General features: G+C 40.1%; 1 protein-coding gene across 4 annotated transcripts in view; it reads right to left on the bottom strand.

Annotated features, from left to right (window-relative positions):
* The window catches only part of fndc3a (fibronectin type III domain containing 3A), a 56,665-nt gene that overhangs the window by 4,790 nt on the left and 26,277 nt on the right, over window positions 1–25,598 (bottom strand). For all 4 annotated transcript variants that reach the window (XM_008426371.2, XM_017308326.1, XM_008426372.2 and 1 more), the window contains 21 exons: window positions 17,387–17,463; window positions 17,051–17,300; window positions 16,642–16,923; window positions 15,958–16,016; window positions 13,685–13,851; window positions 13,519–13,578; window positions 13,302–13,440; window positions 13,144–13,197; window positions 12,923–13,047; window positions 11,628–11,802; window positions 10,373–10,459; window positions 7,785–7,923; window positions 6,920–6,988; window positions 6,714–6,832; window positions 5,820–5,925; window positions 5,478–5,653; window positions 5,275–5,388; window positions 3,793–3,942; window positions 2,236–2,582; window positions 1,350–1,562; window positions 244–410 (listed from right to left, as the gene is read on the bottom strand). In XM_008426371.2, coding sequence (XP_008424593.1) covers window positions 244–410; window positions 1,350–1,562; window positions 2,236–2,582; window positions 3,793–3,942; window positions 5,275–5,388; window positions 5,478–5,653; window positions 5,820–5,925; window positions 6,714–6,832; window positions 6,920–6,988; window positions 7,785–7,923; window positions 10,373–10,459; window positions 11,628–11,802; window positions 12,923–13,047; window positions 13,144–13,197; window positions 13,302–13,440; window positions 13,519–13,578; window positions 13,685–13,851; window positions 15,958–16,016; window positions 16,642–16,923; window positions 17,051–17,300; window positions 17,387–17,463 — 3,075 coding nt within the window. The remainder of the gene's footprint in view (window positions 1–243; window positions 411–1,349; window positions 1,563–2,235; window positions 2,583–3,792; window positions 3,943–5,274; window positions 5,389–5,477; window positions 5,654–5,819; window positions 5,926–6,713; window positions 6,833–6,919; window positions 6,989–7,784; window positions 7,924–10,372; window positions 10,460–11,627; window positions 11,803–12,922; window positions 13,048–13,143; window positions 13,198–13,301; window positions 13,441–13,518; window positions 13,579–13,684; window positions 13,852–15,957; window positions 16,017–16,641; window positions 16,924–17,050; window positions 17,301–17,386; window positions 17,464–25,598) is intronic.

The raw sequence follows: 25,598 nt of genomic DNA, 5'->3' as shown, positions 1-25,598 counted from the left end.
CCCTCATTATTGACTTCGCTGTGGGATCAAAAGAGGCTTTGCAGAGTCCGACAGTGAACAGACCACAAAGCCGAACAACTGCTTTCCAGATGACAGCCGACACGTCTGTGGCTGACGGGCCTTCTTCGAGTAAAAAGCCCAGCTTTGGTCAAATGGGGTTAAAAGCTGAGCACATTAGCCGTCAGCAGGACGCGTCTGTGGAACTGAATGAGAAGAAAAGAAGAGAAAGAAGTTGAACGGTACCTTTCACAGGAGGCGGAGGAGAGCGTGGGGTGGTGAATGTGTAAACACTGGAGAAGGGCCCTTCGCCCGCCTCGTTAAAGGCCTGGATGCGGAACGTGTAAGAGGTAGACTCATTAAGCCTCTGGACTTTGTGTGTGTGGCATGGTCCTTTATACAAGGAGATAAATCTGCAATGACAGGAGCATGAAGAAAGGAAAGGATTTAATGAGGAAAGCACAAATAAGGAGGGGAAGAGAAGCAGGCGCTGCACTATGGCAAAATATACATCACTAAAGACGGATTCAGAAGAGAACTCTGCTAAAAGAGCCACGTCTCTTTCACATCTCACCACATTCAAACCAGACTTCATGGTGTTTCGTTCTGATTTTATGTAATAGAGCAAAGAGCAGCACATGCATTTGAACTAAAAGAGAATAACAAATAATCTGAAAAGTGCATTTGTGTTCAATCTCTTTACTTTGAGACCCATAAATAAAAAAAAATCTTGCAACTAATAAAACGGCTCACTCTCAGACTGGAGCTTGAGCTGGAGAGTGTCAATAAATAGTTTCTAATTTTTGGCTGAGATCATGAAGTGGATTTTCCTCCATTCATGGAGAAACACTGAATATCAAACACTGACTAACAAATAGGCATGACACAATAAAATTGTTGGACGATAAATTGTCCCAGAAGTTACGGCGATAAATGACAATATCGTTTGTTTGAGACTACGTTAAGTAATATAATGGTAATGGCATAATAATGCAAGTACACCCTCTCAAAGATCAATAAACTTTAATTTCTAACAAACATTAAAGGCAGGAACTGGAAGACACTTTAAATATGAAAAATAAGTAAACAACAAATAAAATGGATATTAAAGGCTTAAACTGTCCTGCAAAAAAGCAGCTAGTTGAGACCAATGAATCAGACTGAAGAGAGAGAGAGACATGAGAAACAAACAATCATGCAAATAGAAATTACCAAGCTTGTTATAATTTATCATGCGACTAATTGATTTATTGTGACAGGCTTAGTCATGAACAGATGAATATTTTTTGCAAGGCACTGCAGCTCATTCTTTGGTTTAAATTGCCTCCCTATCCAGCCTCTGATCTACCAACCTGCCGCTCTTGTCCCCCATCTGCAGGTGATACTGGGGGGCGTCTGAGGTGACGGATTTGGGTGGGCCGTCGCCCCACTTGAGCCTGAGGGTCTGGTGGCTGAAGGCGGTGCACTCCAGCCGGGGAGGCTGTGGCGGCAGAGGCTTCGTCTTGAGCTTAAAGGTGTGACTGAAGGGCCCAGTTCCCAGATTATTCTGGGCTTGGATCCTGATCCTGAGGGAGAAAAAGCAGAGGAGAACATCAAAAGGCAGCTGAGGGCGAGCTTTGTCTGGCTCAGAGCCTTTGTGTTTGTCTGCAAAGTTTTACACTTGGATATTTCACAGCTTTAAAATGGTTTATCTGCTTTTCAATAAAAACTCCAGCTTCGTGAGAGTTCGGTATGAATAGAGATTGAGACGGTGCTGAATCCTGCAACAGTAGTTGGAGGGGTTAAAAAACAGCAGATGTGTGATGGACATTTCCCTAGGACCATGTACACATTTCATATCAGATGATATCAATAATTATTGATTCGTTTTTTTGTTTTAAATATCAAAGATTCCACCAAACTGGTTATCGTTCTTCTTTCATAACCAATTTCCTCTTAAGCTGTTGGATCCCTTTTATGCTTTCCTTCCACTTTGTTCTTTATTTTTATTTTTAAGCAGCGTGGTGGCGAAGTATTAAACTAACCCCACATACAAAGGTATATTGTGTGTATTCTGTACACTATTTGCAGACACATGAGATTTTATAGTCAACAACTGCATTACGATTCGTCCCGTTTTTTTATCTGGGTACAAAGCCCTTCATGCTGCACTAACATGCTTGTTTTGCATGGTGTGTTTCTGCTCTCGTGAGAATCAGCTGATCCTGAAATCTGAAACTTTTCCACCGCAGCGCCAACCTGTAGCTGGTGTCGGGCTGCAGATGCTGGATGACATATTTGGTTACTGGTCCGACAACGACAGGCTGCCTCTCTCCAAGGTCGATCAGGTAGGACGTGATCTCGGAGCCGTGATCGCACGGAGGGTCCCAGGAAACCCCCAGGCAGGTGGATGGGGAATAGACCACCTGCGGGCGGGATTCCGCTTCATCCTCTTCCTCTTCTTCGTCCTCATCTGCTGAAGACTCAAACCTCTGCAGCTCAGACTCCTTCAGTATGTAGATGTTACTGACAGCTGCTGGTACAGAGCAGGGGGTCTGGCATAGCACGGCCTCGCTGAAGGGCCCCACACCGGCTACGTTTACAGCCTGCAAAACAAGAGCAGACAGTTTTTGTAATCTCTCAGGGAAACATAAGTGAAGCGCAGGTTTGACCACTAGGTGGAGCTGTAATGTAAACAGAACAACAAGCATATTTAATAGTTAACAACAGCAGCAAAGCTGGAAGAGACTAGAACAAATAAAATACAGCTTAGAGAGGCTTTTAAATGAGAAATGTACTGATGTCTGGAATTAGGAATACAAAAAGGAATCTTAAGAAAAGGAAAACTATTTTGTCAGTTACAGTCTTATGACTTAGAAAATATTCAAAACAAAGCAGCCACCTGTTAAAGCATCCCGGGGGCCATTTGTTGCCCCCGGACTGCATTTATGCAGCCCACGGCTGCACTTTGCAAATTTGTTCCCCCTTACACAGGTGGTTGATGCAGATGGAGAGTTTTTATCTTTAATCAGGGCAAAGTTATCACATTATTATTACACAAAATTATTGTTATTGTATTTTGAGGACTATCTCTTTGCAGCAGCTTTTGGTGGATCCAGATCTTAATTAATCAAATCTGTCAAAATTATTTTCAATAAAAGTGACCTAACTCCAGTTTTTATTACTCAGAACTGAAAAAGCCATGTTCTATTATTTGACTTTCAAAATTCACAAAGTGGGTCCCTTTATTGTAATGAGGGAAAAACTTTTTTATGTCTTGGATCTACAATAATTTGCATATCCCTTTCCACCACACAATTGGAGTACTTGTTTAATTGAAGTACTGCAACTTGGTTTATTACCGAGCACATAAAAAAACAAAAACAACAACACAAAAAAACAACAGTATTTTCCTTTTTCCTTTTATTGTTTTGGCCTGACAGTTGTTTGGACTTCATTTTGGCCCAAGTGGCAACAAGTTCGGACAAAACACTAAAATGCACGCAATATATTTCCACTTAAGAAAAAATAAATAATGCATACCAGCCCACTCAAAACTGAAATGCTTGTTCAGAGGTGGTTCAAGTCTGGTATAAAGTTTGATTTTATTGTTTGAAAGTTTTTTTTTTCTCCTCCTACCCAAGTCTTAACAACGCTAGTCATAAAATAGATTGGTTCTTTTATGCACTATGAGCTACAAGGGCATGATTATGTTCTTTCAAACAATATTTTACATTCAGTAAAAAAAGAACAAAAACCGAGACAATATTTAAGCATATATAGAAATAAAAACCTGAAGAGTCAGTCAAAGCTCACCTGCACGCGGCAGAAGTAGTTAGTTGCTGGCAGCAGCCCCTTCATTTCATGACTGAGTCCCGGCCCGCTGTAACACACCTGCATGCTGCCTTCTGCTGCTCCCCACTCAAGACGGAACTCCGTCACCGGAGCGCCGTTGCACGGAGGGGACTGGAAGTCAAACGACAGTGACAATGAGCGCTGATTACACACTGCAGCCGAGTGGAATTTGTCTATTGTGTTCTCCGAATGATGGATATGACGTTTCTAAGTATAAGTATAGCAAATTGGAATCATTTTATGTGACCGACCAACACAAAGTCGAGATTCGTAAACCGCCTTTTGCTGCCATTTCAGTTGCGACTCTTTTCGGGTGGTTCTCTACTAGGGATGTGAAATGCCAGACGAGATATCGATTATTTAGACATCTCGTCATTTGCATCAACATTGATGCCAACACCTTTGCACTCGCCCAAGTTGCTACACAAATGCACATTCAGCGCAGCCTCAACTTGAAAGGACCTGGTTTCTCTAAAAAACATGTTGGTGGAAATCTATATGGCATTGAGTATTTTTCTCAGTCTCGAGTTTGAAATTTTATTATTGTGACAACCCATCTCTACTGACTTTCAACATCTAGAAGCTTCTCCCCTTTCTCCATTTCTCAGATTGGGTCAAGAACATCCGTCAACATCTATTCCACAGATTCCCCCTTTTATGTAAAATTAACCGTCCCAACACACCAACATGCTTTGATCCGTACGTTTAGGTTTGCTCTCTTGCTGGAAGGTTAACTTCACACAACAGCAGCATTTTACTGAGATTGAATTACATACAGATGGACTCAATTGAGAAATAAAATCTAGTAACTTCTGAAGGCAATTAGTTACACTGAAATTGAGCAAATAAAGCTGAATAGCCAATGTAAGTTAAGTTCTTAAATTTTTATTTGCAAAAAAAAAAAAAACATTTAAATAGGGTTTTTCCTCCAAATCACGAAGAATTTTGGGCATGCCCCCGACCTCAAACTTGGACTGCAAGCATAGTTTATTGAAGCAGACGGACATTTTCTTACTTATTAGGGATTTTTTTTTTTTTTTACCTTTCAGAAAAATTTTAGATGCGAAAAATAGATTCCCCATTATAAACAAAATTCATTCATCTCAATTTTGGAATAACTAGTACCACAATTACTGATTTGTTCAAAATTTGTTCAAGATTTATTCAAAAGCAAATCTTGCAGCTCAAACAACCCAAAACCTTATCTTATATAATGCAATCGTGCACCAGTGATTTACTGGTCAGTTTTGTATAAAAATCTGAATTGAGATAAAACAAAAAAGGGACAAAAAGTTAATAATGTCACAAAAAGTAAAAACATTTGTGGCACAGGGTGCTTTCAGCTTAACAATCTTGACCCTCTCACATAAAACCCTGAAAACCCCCCCAAAACTAATGAATACTGTGATGGGTAGGATTACTTTCAGCAAGGGCAACACTCACCTCCCAGCTCACGATGACACAACTGGGTGATTTGCATGTGGTCGCAGGCGCCTTGCACTGCTCCGGGGCTCCAGGACCAGTTGTGACCTCGCAGCGCTCAGAGAGAGGCCCAAACTGTTTTGTGAAAGAGCAACAAGAACATTTTAGCCGGTATTTCCTGTAAAGAACAGGTAATCTTTCTGTTATTGGTGTGTCTTTCTCACCCCGGCCTTGTTTGCCGCTTTCAGCCGGAAGCTGTAGGTCTTGCCGGGAAGCAACCCTCCCACAGAACAATCCAGCTCCGAGCCTTGATAAACCTCCCTGCTCTCCTCAGACTGCGGTCCGCTGATTTCAACGCTGTAGTAGGACACTGGGCTTCCTCCGTCTACTTGAGGGGGACCTGAGTGGTTTTGGTGAAGGTTCATAAAATGGAGATGATAAGCAAATGTTACCATGCAAGAACGGCAAAGTAAAAGACTTTAAAGCAGGCCAGCAGGCGAACATTTGCATCAACCGACGCTAGAAAGTCATCCCACACACAGCTAAGTTTGAGAGGAATGACTCACCCCAGCGCAGTTGCACCTCCCTGGCTTTGGGCTTGCCCACCAGCCGAGGGGGAAGGCATGGCCCTGGGGGCACCGCGGGAGTCTGGACCTGCAGGGTTTCTGACAGCTTGCAAGAGAATAAAACACACCAATTAGGAAGCAGGGAAATAACAAAGCTGACAATCTCACACCATCCTCTCACTCTCCCCGACAAAAGACACTGGAAACAATTGTCATTTCCCGAAGCTTATCAGGCTCCAGCAGAGTAGAGAGGAGACAAATCTGAGTGCATTGTTTAGGCATAGTTTTGAATGGGTGGCTAGATTATCAGACAAACAAAAACAGAGACCTAGCTTTTTAGTGACGAAGCGAAACGTGCGACTGCCGTTCCACCAGAAAACATCTCACCTACCTACCAAGGAACTGCACGCACGGACAAAATGGTTGATAGAGAAAATTAATGAAGATAGGACGAACTGAGCTGATGAGAAAAAAACCTCCTCTGACACATCCAGGGAGGGTTAGATGATTAGCAGGACGTGTCGTACTTAAACACAAGAAAGCATGGCCTAATCTCCGACCAAACGAGTTTGACTTTATGACAATTTCCAATTAAAGGAATCAGACGCACTGGCTGCCAGAGCTAATAATTAGTTTCCCTATCAGCCAAGAAATGTATCAATACTAAAAACAAACAAGAGGAAAATTTACATGTCTGGAGAATAAGCAATTTGATAATTAAGCCTGTATGACAGTCTCATTAAAAACACTCTTAGTGTTCTTTCAAAAAAACAAAAGAAACAGGTGTTTTTTTTCCCCATCTTTTCTCTGCAGTCCAATTAAATTTGAAGTGATTGAACCTCTTGAAATGTTTTGTGCGCAAACAAGCACGTGGAGCTTTGTGCAGTGACTCACCGGGCTCTGCCCCCCCTCGCTGATGCAGTAAAGCCGCGCCTGGTAGCAGCAGCCGGGCTTCAGACCGTCACACACGTGTTCCAGGGCGGGTCCCGAATACACCAGTCCCCATAACAAACCTAAAATCAGACCCATTTTAGTTCATTCCAAACTGATTAACTTAAATTTCTGCAAAATGTAGTTTTGAGCTGAGAAATGTAACCAACCACTTAAGCCCTCAGACAGCTCCACGACATACTTCGTCACCTCGGCTCCTCCGTTGTCTTTAGGGGGCTCTGAATAAAGAGACAAAACATCAGGATTATCAGATACAAGCTCTTATTTCTGATTAATCCAAGTTTATGTTCACAAACTGGTAAGGGTGTGCACTTTTGTCACAAACGTCAATGCGTTTTTAAGATGATTTGTTGTGATAGACCAACACAAAGTAGAGCATAATTATAGAAAGAGAAAAACTGTTTTCAAAGGAGTGAAAAAATTGTGCCATTTGTTGCAGTTACATCTCCAGCAGCTTCTGAAAATGGACATTTTTGCCCATTTGAGTCAGTTATGATCAAGCACTACATATATTCCTCTGTAGACTGAAACAAGAACAACCCTGTGTCAAAACAGCCTGAGCCAATTTTTTGCAGCTTTGACAGCTTTACATTTTGCTCCACAAAAGAAAGAAAAAAATATATAAGAAAGAACAACTTTTTTAAGCAAACACAGTATGGCTTCTAAACTCAAACAATTTTCTGGAACACAAAGAACTGAGACATTTTCAGAGCCACAGAGGTGTTTTTCAATTTGGAGGAAAAAAAAAACAAAAAACATTTAGTCACACAGATTGAGCACAGCCCTGGAAGATGAGTTCGTCCAGTGACGTGCATGAAGGATTCTTGCTGATGTCTGAACAGAAAAAAAGAACTGATGTCATCCACTGTACAGACTAGCTTGGATGTCATCTGTCTCATCTATTGTTGGGCAGCGCTCCAGGACAAAAGGGAATCTGTAAACCGGACCTGCCAGGTTGTCGGCTAGAAGAACGCATGGGAGGATTTTGGAAGAGAAACTTGGAGGAAATCTCACCCCAGGCCATTTTGAAGCTGTCGGGTTGGACTCTTCCTCGGATGGCAGGCCTGCAGGGACAGCTGGGTCTGTCTGGCTTTGTGATAAATTCCACAACCTGACTGGGGTTACTCTTCCCTTCCGAGTTGTACGCTGCCACCTTGTTAAAGTTCACAAATAGAGGCAGTGAGAAGACAGTTTGACATAATACTGGCAACAGGTTACCTAAGCAAGAGCAGAAGGGCATCTCAAACTACATCTTCAAGATGTTCATTTCAGAAATTCAGTCCAAAAAGTGAAGATTGTGTAGTATACAAATTCATTGCATAAAGTCTAATATTTCAATCATTTAGCCGGAAATTCAGTTTCTCAGAATAAAGGACAATCAATAGAGTGTTTTTTTTTTTTTTAATAACAAATGTTGGATCAACTAAAAGTTTGTGTAATGTACAGAATATCCACTCAACAATTAGAGTGGGGTTATTTTGTGTAAATTGCTGCAGAGTAAGAAGTCCAGGTTGATTTAACTTGTCTACAATTTTGGGTTTGGTGTCCAGTCTTCCTTTAGACCAGGGGTGTCCAAAGTCGGTCCTCGAGGGCCGGCATCCTGAATGTTTTAGTTCTCTCCCTGGTTTAGCACACCTGGATCAAATAATGGCTCATCAGAGGCCTAAGGAGAACATGGACTTGCTGAGGAGGTTGTTACTACCACTAGGGAGAGAACTAAAACATGCAGGATGCCGGCCTCGAGGACCGACATCCTGCATGTCGGTCCTGCTTTAGACCAAACCACATATGCTACGTTTACACTGCATTCAAATGTGACCCAAATCCACTTTTTTTGTGTCTGTATGTGTTCCATATTTGACTTTTTTGTGGCAGTATGAACAGACCAGTTCCAATCTTTTCACCCCTCCAAGCTCCCCGCCCCCCAAAAATATTCTTATTTGAGCTACTTCCGCACTAATTTGGATACGTGATTAGATTACATGACTTCCTGAATAGGGAAACTTCCCACTGGACCTCAAATGACTGGGTATGTGTGCCTCTTAGCTCTTTATTCAAAATCCTGGAGCTTAATTGACTTTCCGTCTGAAAATACTTTGGATTCATGAATAATAATCCAATCATTTTTTTTCCTTAGCTCATGTAGGACACCTCTGATATCTCCAGAGAAGCTAAGCACAACGGAAGCTGCAGTTGCAGAGCTCCAGAGACACTGACTTGCCAATATCTGCCAGCCTTTCAATATACTTTGGTTCAAAAACCTTCTTAAGGCTGCAGTTATTCATGTTACTTTTGCACCCTTTTTCACATTTTTCCTTCCATTAAACTTTCTATTAATATGCTTGGATACAGCTCTGTGAACATCCAGCTTCTTTAATAATGCAGTTTTATGTTTTATCCCGTTTGAGGAGGATGTTAAAAACTGTCCGTATGGTAAATGAAACATCTGCAGTTTTCCCATGATACTAAAAGCTATAAAATGGCCATTATCTAGTATTTTGTATTAAATGTGAAACTTTACTGGTCTTGTTTAATAATGTAGTAAAAAAATATGCTTTTTGGTCTCTATTGGCTATAAATGCTAATCATCAAAATTTACTTTGTATAATAAGCATGTATAATATAAGAGTTTCACTCTTAGAACAAATTTAAATCATTTCTTATTGAGCCACCTGCAAGTCATCAGATACAGCAATGCACATTTATGATATCTGCAATTACAGCATTAAGAGAAAATTTGTACACTACAACTTAAATCTACAGAAACCCTAAAACCAAACACTGCAACCACAGAATGAGCAAATGCAGCTTCAAACTGCAGAAATAACAGAAATCTTCATCTTGCTGAACGGAGATCTTTCACAGACTGAAGCAAGACAAACAGCTTCGCCCTACACTGTGTATTTTGGTAATTGCAATGAGAAACAGAGGGATTCTATCATTCAGACATGTGATAGTGTGTTTCGCCGATAAAACACTTTTCCATCAGCATCATTCTTCCCAAACGAGTTGCACCGTTTCCTCTGGCTTACTGCATAAACCTTACAATTTGTTTTATGGTCCACACCTTCATTTTATTTCATGTCCTAGAGGCAAATAATGGAAAAAAAGTGCAGCTGTTGTCGGCATTTGCAGCAGGAAAATAACCATTATTAGGGAAGGATGGCAAACAACCGAACAGAATGTAATGGGAAAATATAAAGGATGATGGTGCAAGACAGGTTGCAGAAAATGGTAGAAAATTTACAAAGATTGGAAAAAAAAAGAAACAGTTCCTCTCAACTTGGCAAGATTACTGCCAGCCAAAGGGCCACATATTGGTCAAACGCTTTGCTCAACTAGCTTCTCACTGGGGCCCTGCATGCGATCAACACTGGATCAAGCCTGTTGATGCTTTCAGCTGCCCGCTGCTCTGCTGGCAGAATCCTGTAAACGGATGAGTCATATGGCAAACGTGGGGCTCTGCAGCACCACCGCCACCACCCAGGCCCTCCCTCCCTCCCTTCTGAAAGCTCGCCCAATTCACACACACACATACACTCCGCTTCCTAAATTAAACCAGATAACCCGTTCTGACTTAACACCTCGCAGAGCTCGCTTACCCGAAACTTGTACTTGGTGCTCCTGCGGAGATTCTTCACGGTGTGGGAGAGTTCGTCACCGTCATAGCTTGGCTGGAAGCCATATCCCTGGGACAGAGATGAACGGGGGGAAAAAACAAAACCACCAGCTGAGCAATGACTTACTCAACAATCACTGAAGTGCAAAAAAATAAGGGATCTGAGGGGGGAACAGCAACAGAGGTAAAGGGACCTGCAGAGTTTTTGACAGCTAAACCTGCAGGTGGCATCTGAAGCTGACATGAACTACAAAGAGGTGTGTAAACCAATATGTATTTTTTCATTCTAAGATGGTTGATATGGGGAACGGAAAAAAAGGATCTGAAAGAATTTTCCACTACAATGGACAGCAAAAGTCTTCACACCAGTTAAAAAGCCAAGTTTTTGTGACGTAAACCAACTTTTTTCAGCTTTGATGTGACATATAACCTCTACAACTCAGTTGAAATTAAAGCAAAAATCTTTTAGGGAGAAGAAATAAACAAAATGAATGTGATGACGTTGCCTTTGTATAATTCTCTGTTCAGAATAAATCAACACATACCGAGTAATGCAAAAGGGAGTCAGTACATACTTATAGTCAAGTTTTTCATGATTATGTTTTTAATAGCAACTTTACTCTGCAGCGATAGTCCAAATACTGTGTGTAATACTGTATATTTTGGTACTGATTAACGATATGTTTTTATTTCAGTGTAACATATCAAACTTCTACTCTAAGCATTTTTGCGGTTTTTCCTTTCAATTATTTTGTTCAAACCTAGGACAGAATTTAGACATTTATGAGTATCTACAAAATACTTAAAATATTTGTGTGAACAAAAAAATTTAATTTGAGAGCAAATCAAATTTATGGCGAGATGGGATACTACAAAACATAAAATAAAATTTCAAGACGGAATCTAAAACTAAGGTATCAATCTAAGCACGCTAGTATCAATCCGTAAAGGTCAGATGAAACCAATGTTGACCTTTTGGTCACAGTTCCAACAAACCAAATTGCATCATAGCCACTCAGGTGTTTAAAGCATTGTGATTTGGGGCGGCATTTTATCAGCTAGAACTGGGTTTTCAGTCAGGCTGTAGGGAATTATGAACAGAATAGCTTTCTTTGCAGGCAAAAAACTTAAAAAAAAAAAAAAAAGGAATGAACTGAAGATGTCGCTACAACAACCCCTAACAGAGAGTAGATCGATCAAATGAAAAAAAAAACGAGGTATTAAACCAAGAGATATACCGAGCCTTCTTCCTCCATCTCCAGAATATAGAAGATGTCATCCTCCTTGGGTGAGCTGCTGGGCCTTTGCCACTTCATAGTAAGAAAGGTCACTCCTGCCAGCTCCAGTTCTGGAGGGAAGGGTGGCAATGGCACACTGCATGAGGTGAACAGGTCCACCACTTCACTGAACTCGCTGGGGAGGACAGAGAGAGACACACGACAGGAGAGGATGGGACAAAAAGACGGAGTGAGAGACGCACATCAACACATGGATGAGGACAGTTATAGAGAAGGTGACATAAAAATGGACAACATGTGGGAAATATTCCAGCATGGAGAGCACAATGAAAAATGGCTCCTGCTACTTTAATGTTTTCACATTTTGTCATGTTACTACCACACAGTCACCGTTACAGCTTACAGTCATTTATAATGGATCAACAGAGTAATTACCAAATGTAGTTTACATCTCTACTCAGCCAGAAGATAGTCATAGTTGATGTGAAGACATATGGAGTCAAATGCAGTTCAGGTTTTCACACCTGAACCAGAAATGCAGCATTTGTTAAATTTTCAGCTGATGCAGTTCTCTTTCACGCTGCACTGTGTCAAACGATCCAAATCTTTTGAAAAATCTGTTCGCCTCCTCACTTGTGGAGCCGCTGCACCAAAAACCACCAAACGAAACTAAATGTAAATGTCTGATGACGACACTAAGTGCTACGTCCTTCTTCACAAAATGTAAACAAAAATGAAGTGGTGTCAGATTTTAATGGTTGTAGGAGTTTTCTTTTGTCTTTTGCAAAAGACCACAAGGCATTTCGCCCGCTAGCGCCAGACTCGCATGTTTGTTTTGGTTTAATTTACCCAGAATGCCCTGCACTTTTAGAACAGTCTCCGGTCCTATTGGCATTCACAGATGACTTTGAACTGCAGCAGAGTTTGCTTCAACCGAACCAAGACCTACGTTTTTTTTTTGCTTTTTTGGTCCACATAAGAGTTCGATTGTGCATTCACACCTCCCCGAACAAACTGGACTTTCTAGGCAAACAAACTTTGGTTTGAATAAAGCAGACTAAACACGGCTGAGGGTAAACGCGTCCTAAGAGACTGCAAAACACATGCCGAAGTAGCTTATCTCTGTAATTGCAGCAAAAGTTGGAAACTGTGTATACTTTCCCTTCAGCTTCACGGTTGTGTGCTATTTCGAGTTGTTTTATCGGATAAGATTAAATTAAAAGACATTAAGGTTTGTGGCAGTAACATACAAAATGTGAAAAATGTAATGCTAAGCAATCCTTCAGTCTGCTCACCTTACACCCATGTCATTTTTTGCAGCAAGGCGGAAGGAGTATCTAGAAGCTGGAGTAAGCTTGGTCACGCGATACTGCTTCTGAGGTCCGTAGTAGCACTGTTCGAATGTGCCTGTGCCCTTTCCCTTTAGAAAACACACTGCTTAATTCACCAGCCACTTTACGCCAAAGCTTCACACATAAAAAGTGTAAAAGGTGTACAATTATGAGAAACAAGTTACCTCATCCCACTGGAGAATAAAATTTTTAATTTTAGAACCATTGTCACATGGAGCCTGTAGAGGAAACACACATGATTCATCATCCATTAGGAAACAGGCTATGTACATTTCTAATTATGTGTCGGCATCATTTCCTTGAACACAAGTGAAACGTTTACCTTCCACGCGAGTACAAGTGTGTTTTTGGTCCCACTGGCCTTCTTGGGAGGACTGGGAGGGTCTGGCTCACAGCTTAACGTGGTGAAGCTCACCGACTCTGAAGGGCTTCCCAGTAAACAGTTGCACGCTGCCTGGACCCTGAGGGGCAACAACGTGTTTACACACACAGTTCCACTGTAAAATGACAAATTAAAGCAAGCAGGGGGTTATACTAACCTGACATGATAGTCTGTTGCTGGTCGAAGATTTTCCAAAGTTGCACTTAGCTCATGCACACTGTTTAAAAAGAAAATAAGAACAGTGATTTGAGTTTTAAAGCAAATTCTGGTTGTAAAATTATTGGAATTCCAGAGCTCTGTGGTCTCCTGGTGATTGGACTCACCTGTTAACGTTCTGGTATTTCCCATCTTTGCCATTAATAGAGAAGGCAACCTCATAGCTTAGGTCTTCTGGGAGGCTGGCGTCATCCTCCACAGTGTTATTTTCACCCTCCGGTCTGGTGGGTGCGCTCCAACTGACCACTGCTCCTCTGGCCTGGATGTCTGACACCTTGGATATGAAAGTTTAATGAGTCTCACATAATGTCAGAACAGTTCCTTGTTAACCTATTCATAGCCATCCTGAACCTTCACATTTTGTCATTTTTAACTGCAGTCCTCAATACATTTCATTGTAAAGTGTAGGAAATATAAACCTATATATATGGTTTCCCTACTTCCTTTTAAAAAATAAGATCCATAAAGTTGAACAAATCCTTGTCTTGCATGGTGTGTCTCTGCCAGCTTTACACATTTAGAGCTGCAGCTCATGCAGACTTGTCAGTGTCTATGAAAATTAATTTTCAAATCTTGCCAAAAATCTTCAATTCCATTTTTTTAATTAAGGCCTAACCCATTCTAATATTTCAATATGCCTTAAGCAAATGTATGTGATTGTATGTTTAATTTTATGTTTAGTAGGCTTGTTGTTAGCTGGAAACATCCCAATCTCCAGGCTTTTGTAGCTTTTTTTTTTTTTTTTACAGGTTTTCTTCTGGGATTTTCATGTATTCAGCTCACTAGATTCTAGAACTGTAATAATTCATCAAATGGTTTGAGAACCTCGATTTTTAAAATTCCTTGTCTGCCTCGAAGCTTTGTTAAATTATGTTTTACCATTTATCATATTGTGTTCCGGCAAAATGACTGTGTGTTGTACAATGCTCTCACTTCTGCCAATGAGATGCTGACGAATGCTAAGTGCTACTAGCACCCTTGGAGGGAGGAACTACCAAAAAGAGACAATGTGTCAAAAATGTGAGATTATTTTAAGCTAAATGGAAAAGATAACTCAGTGTATATACTGCAAAACACAATTAGTGTTTCACAATAGCATGTTCTTGATGTCCTGCAACACCTCAGCAGGAAACATCCACCACACTGACCTCATTTGTGGTGACATTTTTGTCTCTTTTGCAAAAAAGTAACTGAATAGAACCTGACATGTTATTCATGTATAAGGAAGTAAATACATTTTGGCTAAGATTACATGTATTTTCTAATCAAGAAGAGTAATGACATGAAAAAAATAACAGATGAAAATACCTATTTTATATATTTTTTAAATTCCATGCTTCAAACTTGAGACTGACTCATGTTTGAATTGTATTGCATTTTAAGCAATTTCTTATTAAAAATGGAAGAGAATATGTTTTTTATTTAACTAGCATATTTTTTTTACTAGCTTCAGTTGCTACTACAGAACAGGGCCCTTTTTAGTTGAATTACTCATTAATCCTCAAAATGATCGATATATTACTCGACTAAAACAGATCTACTAGATTCCGCATAAACACTGACTAGCTTTTCTGTCTCTGCTGAAGAGCAGCATCTCCACAGCATGATGGTGCCAACACCATGTTTGACAATAGGGAAAGTGAGTTCAAGGTGATGTACATTGACACTTTCCCTTCAGATAAAACATTTTGCACAAAAGGAAATAACTCCTATTTAGATGTTAACTGTAAATATGAGTGTTATTATTTTGATTCAGCAAACAACAACAATAATAATAATAACAGCAACAACAGCAGCAATAATAATAATATCCTGTTCTAAATTTTTCAAAATATCCACAGCAATCCCATTTCCTGTGGAGGGAAGGAATCAAAGTATGCCAGCTAATGCAGAGCAGCGTAAAGATTTTTTTAGCTGCAGGGATGTGCTGCTGTGCAACCCTGTGATTTTTCATTCTGTTTGGAGGTTTAAAATAGCCTGAGCTCGACTGCAGGGGGGATTCATATGTGGAAGAACTCAATCAGGTCAAGTCTGTAACTCCAACCGGCAGCCCTGGGCCTCACCTTAAGTCCTCTGCTTCCCACAGTTCAGTTCAGTGGCCTTTGACCACCAATTTTAAACAGTTGGAAAATAAGAACATTCACTTTCTACTTGCAGTACATTTTGTCTGTGTTGCCTGAACCAGGTTAATCTGACAAAAAAATGTCAAGCCTTGGTGACAATTAGTGAACGTTTTTATAGTTTAAAGATCACAAGTTACAAAACAAATGGATCTTTTAACTCGATAAGCAAAACCTCATGATGGATATTAGGAGAGGCAATAAAAGTACCTTTTTTTATAATTAAAGGCAGTAAAAATAAGGTATCAGTGAATACCAACCATTGGTTTACTGATGTTGCTCAGAAGTGCAAGCAGGGCCTGAGCCTCTTTGTCGAGCTCTGGAAAGACAAGATGATGCAAGATGGTAAATTTTGATTGAAAGAATCAGAGAAAATGAAATAAAAAAACAAAAACAAACTAAAGTAAACAAAAATGACCCGTTTTTAATTTGACAAATATTGCAGGTTTTTTGTGTTTATTCTTTGAAATGTTGACTGATGCTTGAAAATACTATGATTTAAAAGCTATCTGGTCATGTTAACATTTTTTGTCAAGTAGATCAAGTCAAACAAAGTAAAAACGACCTTGTTTGTACACATTTGTCTGTTAAATTCTATATTTTCACAGCTCAAAATCCCAGAGTTACCTCTATTTTAGCCATTTTTTTAGGCATGCAAACAAAAGTTCACAAAATAATAGCAGATATGCTTACAGTTCACATGCTTTATAAAATAAAGTTGCAAAAAAGAAAAAAAAGGGATGAAGAAAGATTACTTAAATCAATTTATACATCTTTACAGAGTTCTCCAGATTGTGAAGGAACCCCTCTAATAGAGTCATAAGATTTCTTCTAACAGGAAATGTATGAGGTGGAATTGCAAACACAACTGATAACTATTCAGTGTTATTATGGATGTCAAAACAGCAAAACCATAACAGAGTCCTAAACGACCCCCACGTTACCTCTGGACTCTCCGTTTTTTCCCTTGCCAGTCTGCTTGTCGGAGCAGGCGACCCCATGCCTGAGCTCTGCGTCAAGGCCTTTTCCTCCAATGCCGTTGTGAATGTCCACCGTTGGGGGGCTGCTGCAGGACTTCTGGGGTGAAGACGGGGGACTGTCCTTCACCTGTCCTCCTCCTCCCCCTCCCTGACGGTCCTTCAGCTTCTTCTGAAGACGTTCATGTGTTTTATTCGCCCTGTCGTCCCTGTGAAGAAAAGACTGGCGTCCGTGTTGGGAGTGAGAATCTGTAAAAGAGAGAGAGAACACACTCACAGGTCATTACAAGCTTTGAAAGAGATGGAGAGTTGAGTTGAGTGTAAACAGAGAAAAGAAACAAGCAAATATTAAAGCTGCTACTCTGTCTTAACTCACCCTGTTCTGAGAAGATATGAGCTGGGTGGTACTGGGGGATGTACTGGGAGCTCATGTCCCCTACACCCCCTGGCATGCCTGTGTACAGATGAGGCGGCGGCGGGCCCATCATGGCGGGGTGTGGCATGAAGGCAGGCAGGTGTGCATGGGGTGGTGGCGGAGGGTGGTGGAGTGGGGAATGACCCCCGGGGTGGAAATCTGGCTGCTGAGGTAAAACCAGAACCCTCCGCACTCCGTTCTCCTCAATGATCTAGAAGAAAACAAAGATGATCTTGGGTCGCCAACATCAAAACCAGGAAGATGTCAACTATTAAAAGAGAAGTTTGGAGGGAATACTTGTGAGACGTATCCAGGAGGCACATAGATAGGAGGCACTGAACCGTTTGGAGACATCATGGGAACCTGAGCAGGACCTGTGAGAAAGAGAAACACGATGACACATTTAATCTGCAACAAAACAGCATTCATACCCCTTCAACTTTTTCTCTCTAATTTTTGCTACAACTTCTAACATCAGTGTATTTTTGTTTTTATTTCATGCGACAAACCAACACAAAGTAGTCTATAATAGTGATTTGGAAGAAAAGGGACACAAGGTTTAATCGTGTATTATTAGTCACAATTAATCTATTATTGAAATAATCGTCAACTAATTTAGTAATTGATTAATCGGAGTATACAGACTCAAACAATGCCATTTGCTGAAACCATTTTGCAGTCAGGATACGAAAAAAAAACAAAAAAAAACTTTAAATATATTATACTTAAAACCCAAGTGGCAATTTTAGTTTCACTTGGTTCAAATTCTCCAAAGGAAAATCTCCTGTTAAGCACATTTTGCTATCCAATTAATCCAAAATGTAGTCAACAGATCAGCCCTACACTGTATTGGTGCTAAATCAAGCAGAAAGGGCTGAGCTTTTCAATTATTACTGAAACTATTATTATTTTAGCAGCAGATGCATCCTTTCATGCAAATGACCAAGTGTAAACTAAAGGAATACTGTTATTACATTTTAGGAAATAAAGTTTCTTTTCTTATCCAACAGGACAATTACATTTGTTTATTTGCATCTTTTAATGTAGTTCTAATGTATTAAAAAGGTTTAAGTTTAAAATGAAAAATCTGCCAATTTTGTTAACTGATTGACAGAATCATTATTAAAATAATTTCCTAATTTTCCTAACACTTTCCTAATTTCCATCTGTAAAAATCTTTGAAACACAGTGTATTATTTTTCTTCAACTTCACAATTATGCAGTTCCATGTTTTGTATCCATTACCTAAAATCCCTATGAAATATGATCACATGAGAAAAAACGTTCAAAGAACATGAATACATCTGCCCAGCCCAATCGGGACAGCTACAGACAAGATGTCACTCACAGCCACATCACAGAAAAACAAAAATCACTTCTTTCTGACAAACAGCATGCGACACTTGGCATTCTGACCATGATAAATCCACAGTGTTGCTTATTGTATTTTTGTAACTGTTGCATATTCTTTGACTGTATTTAGTTGTTTGTTTTCCCCAAACCCCACAAGTAAAAAAAGGAAAAGATTATATTTTAAAAATACTGACCACTTCTCAAAAGTGCTGAGAAACAACAAAGGTTCCTGCTCCTTTGTGAGGACCAGTTCACCGGCTTAGCTCAGCTCAGAGAAGTGACAGCTCAGCAGAAAGCCTCAGAGAGCAATCTCCGAGCCAAGTTTGCACATTAGCACATTTCTCTTTCCTTTCCAGACCTAAGACAGAAACAATGAGATCCCAATGCCAGAAATGGTTGCAGGGGAGCAGAGGAATCACTGACCTACCAAACAGAATGCATGACGAAGGATTTTCTTTCATTGAACACAAAATGCTTTAAGATGAAAAAGCAGCTCTAAATGACTCGTGATAATAGACTCACAGCTGCAGAGGATGGGAGGGAGACATAATAACACACCGAAACCTTGTAAACTCACACCGACACTTAGCGATATTCCCCCAGGTGCCACCATTCAACTTCAAGCTCTCATGGGAGCTTAACAGAAATTTCAAGCAGGTACACAGACAGTAGCCAGTTTGTTGAGAACACACCATAAAACCTCTCCACTTAAACTGTTGCAGCTTGAAAATGACAGAGTTCAGGTGCAGCTGACGCCGATCTAAAGAGATGTTTAATTCCACTTTTTGGAAGAAAAACTTTGTGTGCATCTCCACTTTTGTAAAGTTTTACTAGAAAATCTTACATATTGAGTGAAACGACAAAAAAAGTGAAGTTCTGTGAATGTTTTCCAGATGCACCGTGCTTTCTTTATAGCAAACATTTCAATGACTTTAAAGTTAAAAGCATGACTCAGATTGCTTTATTTAATTATTTTGTGTTTTTTTTTTTCATTTTTTCTCCACTGAATGCCCAGGAAGACGGAGCTTGACGTGAGCTTCACCTTGTGATAGGTTCGTAAAATGAAGACTCAGCACTTCAGGAACACTACAAACGAACGGAGCCAATACAGCTGAGCCAAGGTATGCTGTACCGTACACCATGATTGGCCCGAATTTTGATGCCGCTGTTTATGCAGAAATGTGTTCGGACAGCAATGCTGATATTTCACTACAACCAGTCCACTTCCACTATCCGGCTTTGTATCTGCAGGCGACATGAATATGGAATGTGACAGAGTGAGAAAGTATACACATATTCACTAAATAACTACAAAGACTGGGATTGCAACGTCTTTGTATTCAGATATCCAGAAAGGTATGGATATCTGAAAAAGACAATTTAGTGTCTACATATTTCATTCTGCCTTACAAAGCTGACTGGAGTAGATCATAAGGATCCTTTGCACACATATAGATTGAAGCACAAATCATTATGAATAACTAATTCTTTCACTATCATGATTCAATTCATTGACTTTTTAGCAATTTTGCCTAGTGAAAGATGGATAGTGAAAGATTCCTACCCCCAGTAGCTAGCAACAAGCAAGCAACCACCCCTTATTCCGGTCTCATCCCTGTGACTCAACGCGCCATGTCAGTCATTCATGTCAAATGAATCAACAGCAGCATCACAGTGAGACAAGCTCTGGTATGTAGAGCAGCGACATCAGGGCACTTCCAAACTGCTGATAAACTTACTTCAAACAGCTAACAAGTAGGCCTATTAAAATCAAAAAGGCAATTAAACAGTGAGTCATTTCTCTGACTGAGAACACAGCAGGCACAAGGACAAAAATCTCAGTTTGGGGAGAAGGTAAGAGCTCAGTCTGAATGAAGGCAGTCGCTCCGACTTGGCCATCGTTACTGTCGTATTAGGAAATAATTTGAGAGGGAGTTCAAAGTGTTTACTGTTAACTCCACTCACTTTTAAGGCAAATCAGGTGAAAAATATGCCACACAGTGTTCAGCGACGCACCTGCCTAATGACTGATTAAGGCAATTTTACTTCAGTGCTGCTGATGCTGACTAACAGCAAATCTGATGAATCACATTAGCATCGTGTGCGTTGTCCATTTAGATTGAAAGGCTTTGCGTGTATGCACACAAAGACTAAGGTGAGAAGAACATTGGCAAGGTGAGAGTGAGTTAGAGAGAGTAGGTAGAGAGCAGGATGGGGGGGGAAAGAAACCTCATGGTGTCGTAGTTGGAAAGCAACAGAGGTGATGGCGGTGGGGGTAAAGACACCCTCTCTTTTACATCAATCTGACGCACAAGCGCCGACAGATCAGAATAAAAAAAAAAAAGACAGAAAAAAAGAAAAAAGAAGAAAAAAAAGAGACCACCTCCCCCTCCCTCTTGTGTCAACTGGAGCATTGGTGTGCTGACGTGGCCATGGAGAGCCAGCCTTCAAGAGGGAGAAGGCACAGGAAAATAAACATTAATGACGATAAATAGATAAAGGCTCCAAAGGTTTGCTTACATATATGCTTTTTTTTCTTTGGCAGTTTGAGCACAAAGCCTCTTCACTACTCGAAATGGGTAGATACAGGATAATAGTATGCAAGTGGATCTTAGCCCAGGTCCACTGAGGTAGTCTGCATTAGGAAACTTGGCAGAGGTTGTGTCAAAATGGTGGCAATAATCCAAGCAAACTGTCAGGTTTAATCAAATATATGAGCGAACTCTCAACTAGATTGGGAGAACAAAATGAAGCGGGGAATATTTGCCACATAAAAGCTGGATAAAAGGAGCTAAGAATCTACAAAAGCACAGAGGAAGAGAGCGATATATAAAATGGAGGCAAACATACAAGTGCACCTTAAGTTGTATCATTTAACAGTTTATATCAGTCTTGCTTAAAAGAAAGTTTATATTAAATTGATTCATTACACGGTGATGTTTCAAGAGTTCGTCCGTTAGATGATTATTGATTACAGCTAATTAAACCCACATTTCATACACAGAAAATTTGATTAGCTCGATTAAAAAAAACAAACAAAAAACAATAAGTTGCATTGTGACCATGTTGACCACATATATAATTATGAGGAAGGCTACTGACCTGACAGTACACACTGGCTGATTTTCAGATTTCTGTGAAGTTAAAGAAGACTAGTTTCTCATGCCAGTATGAGTCGAACACAAATCTCCTAAAATGATGAACATTTATTGGTGCACTGTATACTAGATCCAACAATGCAGATCTGATAGTTGCTATTAAACCATTCTGTGTTTTCTCAACACCTCAGCAAATACATAGGTTGATCGTCTTGAAGTCAAATAGTGATGCAATGATTCATGCAAAAGAAGCCCTGACAAAGTATTGGGTGCATAGACCATACACCATGGCCCTCAATTCTTACAGGCTAAAAATGACTGTCATCAATTAGCATAAGATTCCATTATAACATTACACAGCCAACTCCCCCATTGGCCAGCCTGCTTCTGTGAGCATCCAGCAACCACCGACACAGGCAGATGGATCAGGAGGAGAGAAAGAGAGGAAGCCGCGGTCTGGGTGGATCTGTGAACTAGAGTATAACAAAGGAAACCACGTAGCAAACAACGGAAGAATTAAAAAAAAGAAAAGCTATTTTCTCCCTCAGGTGTTAGTAAACTTTGATTTCCTAATGTGTGGAGCCGTCCACACAACTCGCACATTCCCACCGGTGAGTGTTTTCAGGAAGGAAGGGCATCAGTAACCTTCATGCTTATGCTTATTACAGAACATCACACCCCGCTGCGGCTCTGAGCCAGACTAAACCAGAGCCAGGTAGAGGCCACGGCTGCTGGGGCGCCATTTTTCTCTCTCTCTCTCTCCCTCTTTTTTTTATAGAAAATTATTTGACTGTGTTTAGGAAATAAGGATTTCAGCTGGGTTCCATCCTGGAGCAAAATGTTAACCCTCAAAACCTGGACAGAAAACAGTTGGCTTCAGTTATGCTGCTTTGCAAAGCTGAAAATTGCAGTTTTATGAAAATGTTTTCTAATCCTGTTCTATGAAACTCTCTCTGGGCAGCATGAAACATAAACCGAGTCATTATTAAAACTCCTCATTGCAGACGCACTGAATGAACCCGGTGTACGTACAAGTTTGTGTTCCTGTCCTTGGAGTTTGGCGGAGGAGGTGAGGAATATGGAAAAAAGTGCAAATGTGTCTGCTGCTTGGTTTGTGACAGTGACGCAGGTCAGTAAAGAATAATATAGCCGTGAAAATAAATTTCTATTGTTCTGCTTTGGAGTAGGCTTGTGAAGTCTGTTCAAAGATTTTAAATGTTAAAGAGGTACAAAATGATGGACAAAATTGTTTAGAGGAGACACTACTGGTGTGGTTTGTCACATTTTGCTTTAATCCAACATTATTGCCAGCAAATCTTACAGTCATGGTTGCAATAGTCCAGCAACATTTTTTTTTGTGCAAGGTTCAGAAACGAGCCACTTCTGAGGTTCTGAATATTATGCAGAGCTTCTGTCACAAACAAGCACAGACGAGAGCGGTCCCAATCAACTCTGGCGACAACATCTATGCTTGAGTGTGTTGGGATGATATCCGGAGGAAATCAGAAATAAGATGAAGAGCAATGACTCAAAAAAAGGCTGAAAAAAGATTTTTCCTTTACCCTCTGCCATTTTACTGCCAACGATTTAGAAAAAGCATCCAGTCCAGATCTTGTAAGATCCTTTTCTTTGGAATTTAACAGATTCTTAATATGCCCAGGCTTTAAAAAGTGTCTATCTAAAGGTCACTGAGAAAAGTGAGAATTTATTAAATGAGACCGTTTTATTACCAGAAATTGCAAAGCAAGAGCCTATTACATTTAGCCCAAAGGTTTGATGTTGCACATGGAAAAATGCTGGAAATATTTTTCAAACTGCCTTACCTTCACAGCCTATGTTTTTAAAGGGTTTTAAACACAGTAAAATTGCTTTCTAATTGGTCAGATAACTTTGAAACATACAGGCTCTCATACTGTTCTCAATTCAGACTGGAGAGCCTGGCAGGCGTCCATTCATTTATTGAAACAGGCATTCACACCTATTTCAGTCAGTAATTGACTAACATTCAGAGATGAGAACGGCAGATTTATTTGAATTTCTCTTTGAATCATTTCTCTCCTAGGATCTTTGTGTCTTTGTTCATTTAATCACAATTTTGCAAACGAGCAAAAAATACACTTTCATTAAAAGAAACAACCAGTGTTAAGAGCTTAAGATCTCTAAAGTCAACATCCTGTATGCTCAAAATTTAAAGCAGAGAAACATCTCTGTATATTTAAAAAGAAGAGACTACAATAACAGCGTTATCAGGACCAAAATAATATTGCAAAACATTTTCATATCACTAGATATTTTTCTTATTTTACAATTATGCACTACTACGTTTGAAATTTGCAGTTGAGAAAAAGGCTCAATGCTTTTGCAAGACACTGTAGCTATGATACTAAAGGAAATAAACTAGACAGAGCCAACGAGTTAGTTATGCAATAAGTAAGATCATATTTGTTAAGAGGTTCCTAACCAAACAGCTTGCAATCAAGTTGACGGAAATTCTGTGAATCTTTTTGAGCATATTGCGAAAAAAAAAAGAAAAAAAAAAAAGACTTTAAAATTCCAGTTGAGCGAGACGCCGCTTTGTGCCCTCACCCAGAGAATGAATCATCCAAAGTGATGGTGAATCACCAGCTTTAAGCTTATCAGGTGGCAACAGATTCCAGTGATACAGCCTTTGGATCAGAAATCTTGAGGAAGAAAACGCAGAGCAAAAGGGGAGCACTTTGGCTGAAGTTGGAAGGACATGTCCACTCACAGGCAAAGCTCCCCTTAAGGTAAGTTGAAAAAAAAAAAARAAAAAAAAAAAAAACAGCAGAAGGAAGCTCTTTGGCTACTCTAATTAGTTTCTTCTCGCTAAAAGGTTCCACCTTGAAGGCAGATACCAAGAAAAGCAAATGCCCTCTATAAACTGCCTATTTACAAGATTGTTCCGATTAAACAGGCTGTCATGCCCTATCACGTAGCAATTACGCACCTCCAGCTGCTAAAAATACGAGACTGAATACAAAAATTGAGGCTGGGATGGAACGAATCCTAAAAAACAGGAGCAGAGGGGATCATTCTAAATCCATACCGCTATAATTCAGCCCCATCTTTAAACAAATTCTGTTAAACACTCCAGTGTTAAAGATAGACACACGTATTCATGCATAACAGATACATGCACAACAGTTACCAAAGTGCACAGAGATAAGCCTGTTGTGTTCACACAACAAACCAAACAAACCACAGATGCACATTCATGCTAGCCTGCACTCACACTCTCTCTCTCTCTCACACACACTCATCTTCCTCCCTCCTTGCACTGCAAGCGGTGAGTCATCCCTCTATTCGCGTCACAGAGAGATGAGTGCACCCTGTGACAGGCCAGTTAGTAGCAGTCACACTGATCTATGTGGCATCTCTTAGTTCCATGTTTCTCCTCTGATGGAAAAACTATGTATTCCAGCTCTCTATTAGGAAGTTTAACTCGGCTGATAATGGAGGGCTGGTGAGAGAGTCGAGTCAGATAAAAACTGGCAAACAGAGTCCTCTGATGTGAAAACGTTATACGACGGCATTCTGGCGCTGTCACATCACCTTCTATCTCTCTTTTTGTAGCTTTGTTGTCCAATCCTGGACACCTGGGGCCTGTTGTTTTATTGTTATTCGTATAAACCAAATGGTACTGTGGAAAAATAACATCTGCAGATTGTAAATGCTACTCTAAAAAAAAAATAAAATAAAAAATACTGCTTCCTTCGGGTATCACTGGGTGTCATATTATTAACATTAATCATCTTTATATCTTATTTAATGTAAACAAAAGTAAATCAAATTCTCAATTTAAAAGAAAAAAACAGAAAGAAACATTGGATATGAGCATAAGGAAATATCAATAAAGGGCAGTAGATTTTGTGCTTCTAGTAATAATGTAACAAAAGGCGTTTTGAGATCAATTCCTCCCCCAGGCAAACAGTGCATTGTACTAATTCACAATTACAGCTCCCCAACGCCACCTCCTACAACTAATCCAGCTGTCCTGCGTTCATGCTGTCAACAGCATGCGAGAGCTCCACTTTATT

Source organism: Poecilia reticulata, linkage group LG13, assembly GCF_000633615.1.
Source record: "Poecilia reticulata strain Guanapo linkage group LG13, Guppy_female_1.0+MT, whole genome shotgun sequence".
Taxonomy (NCBI): domain Eukaryota; kingdom Metazoa; phylum Chordata; class Actinopteri; order Cyprinodontiformes; family Poeciliidae; genus Poecilia; species Poecilia reticulata.
This window is presented reverse-complemented; position numbering and strand designations above follow the sequence as displayed.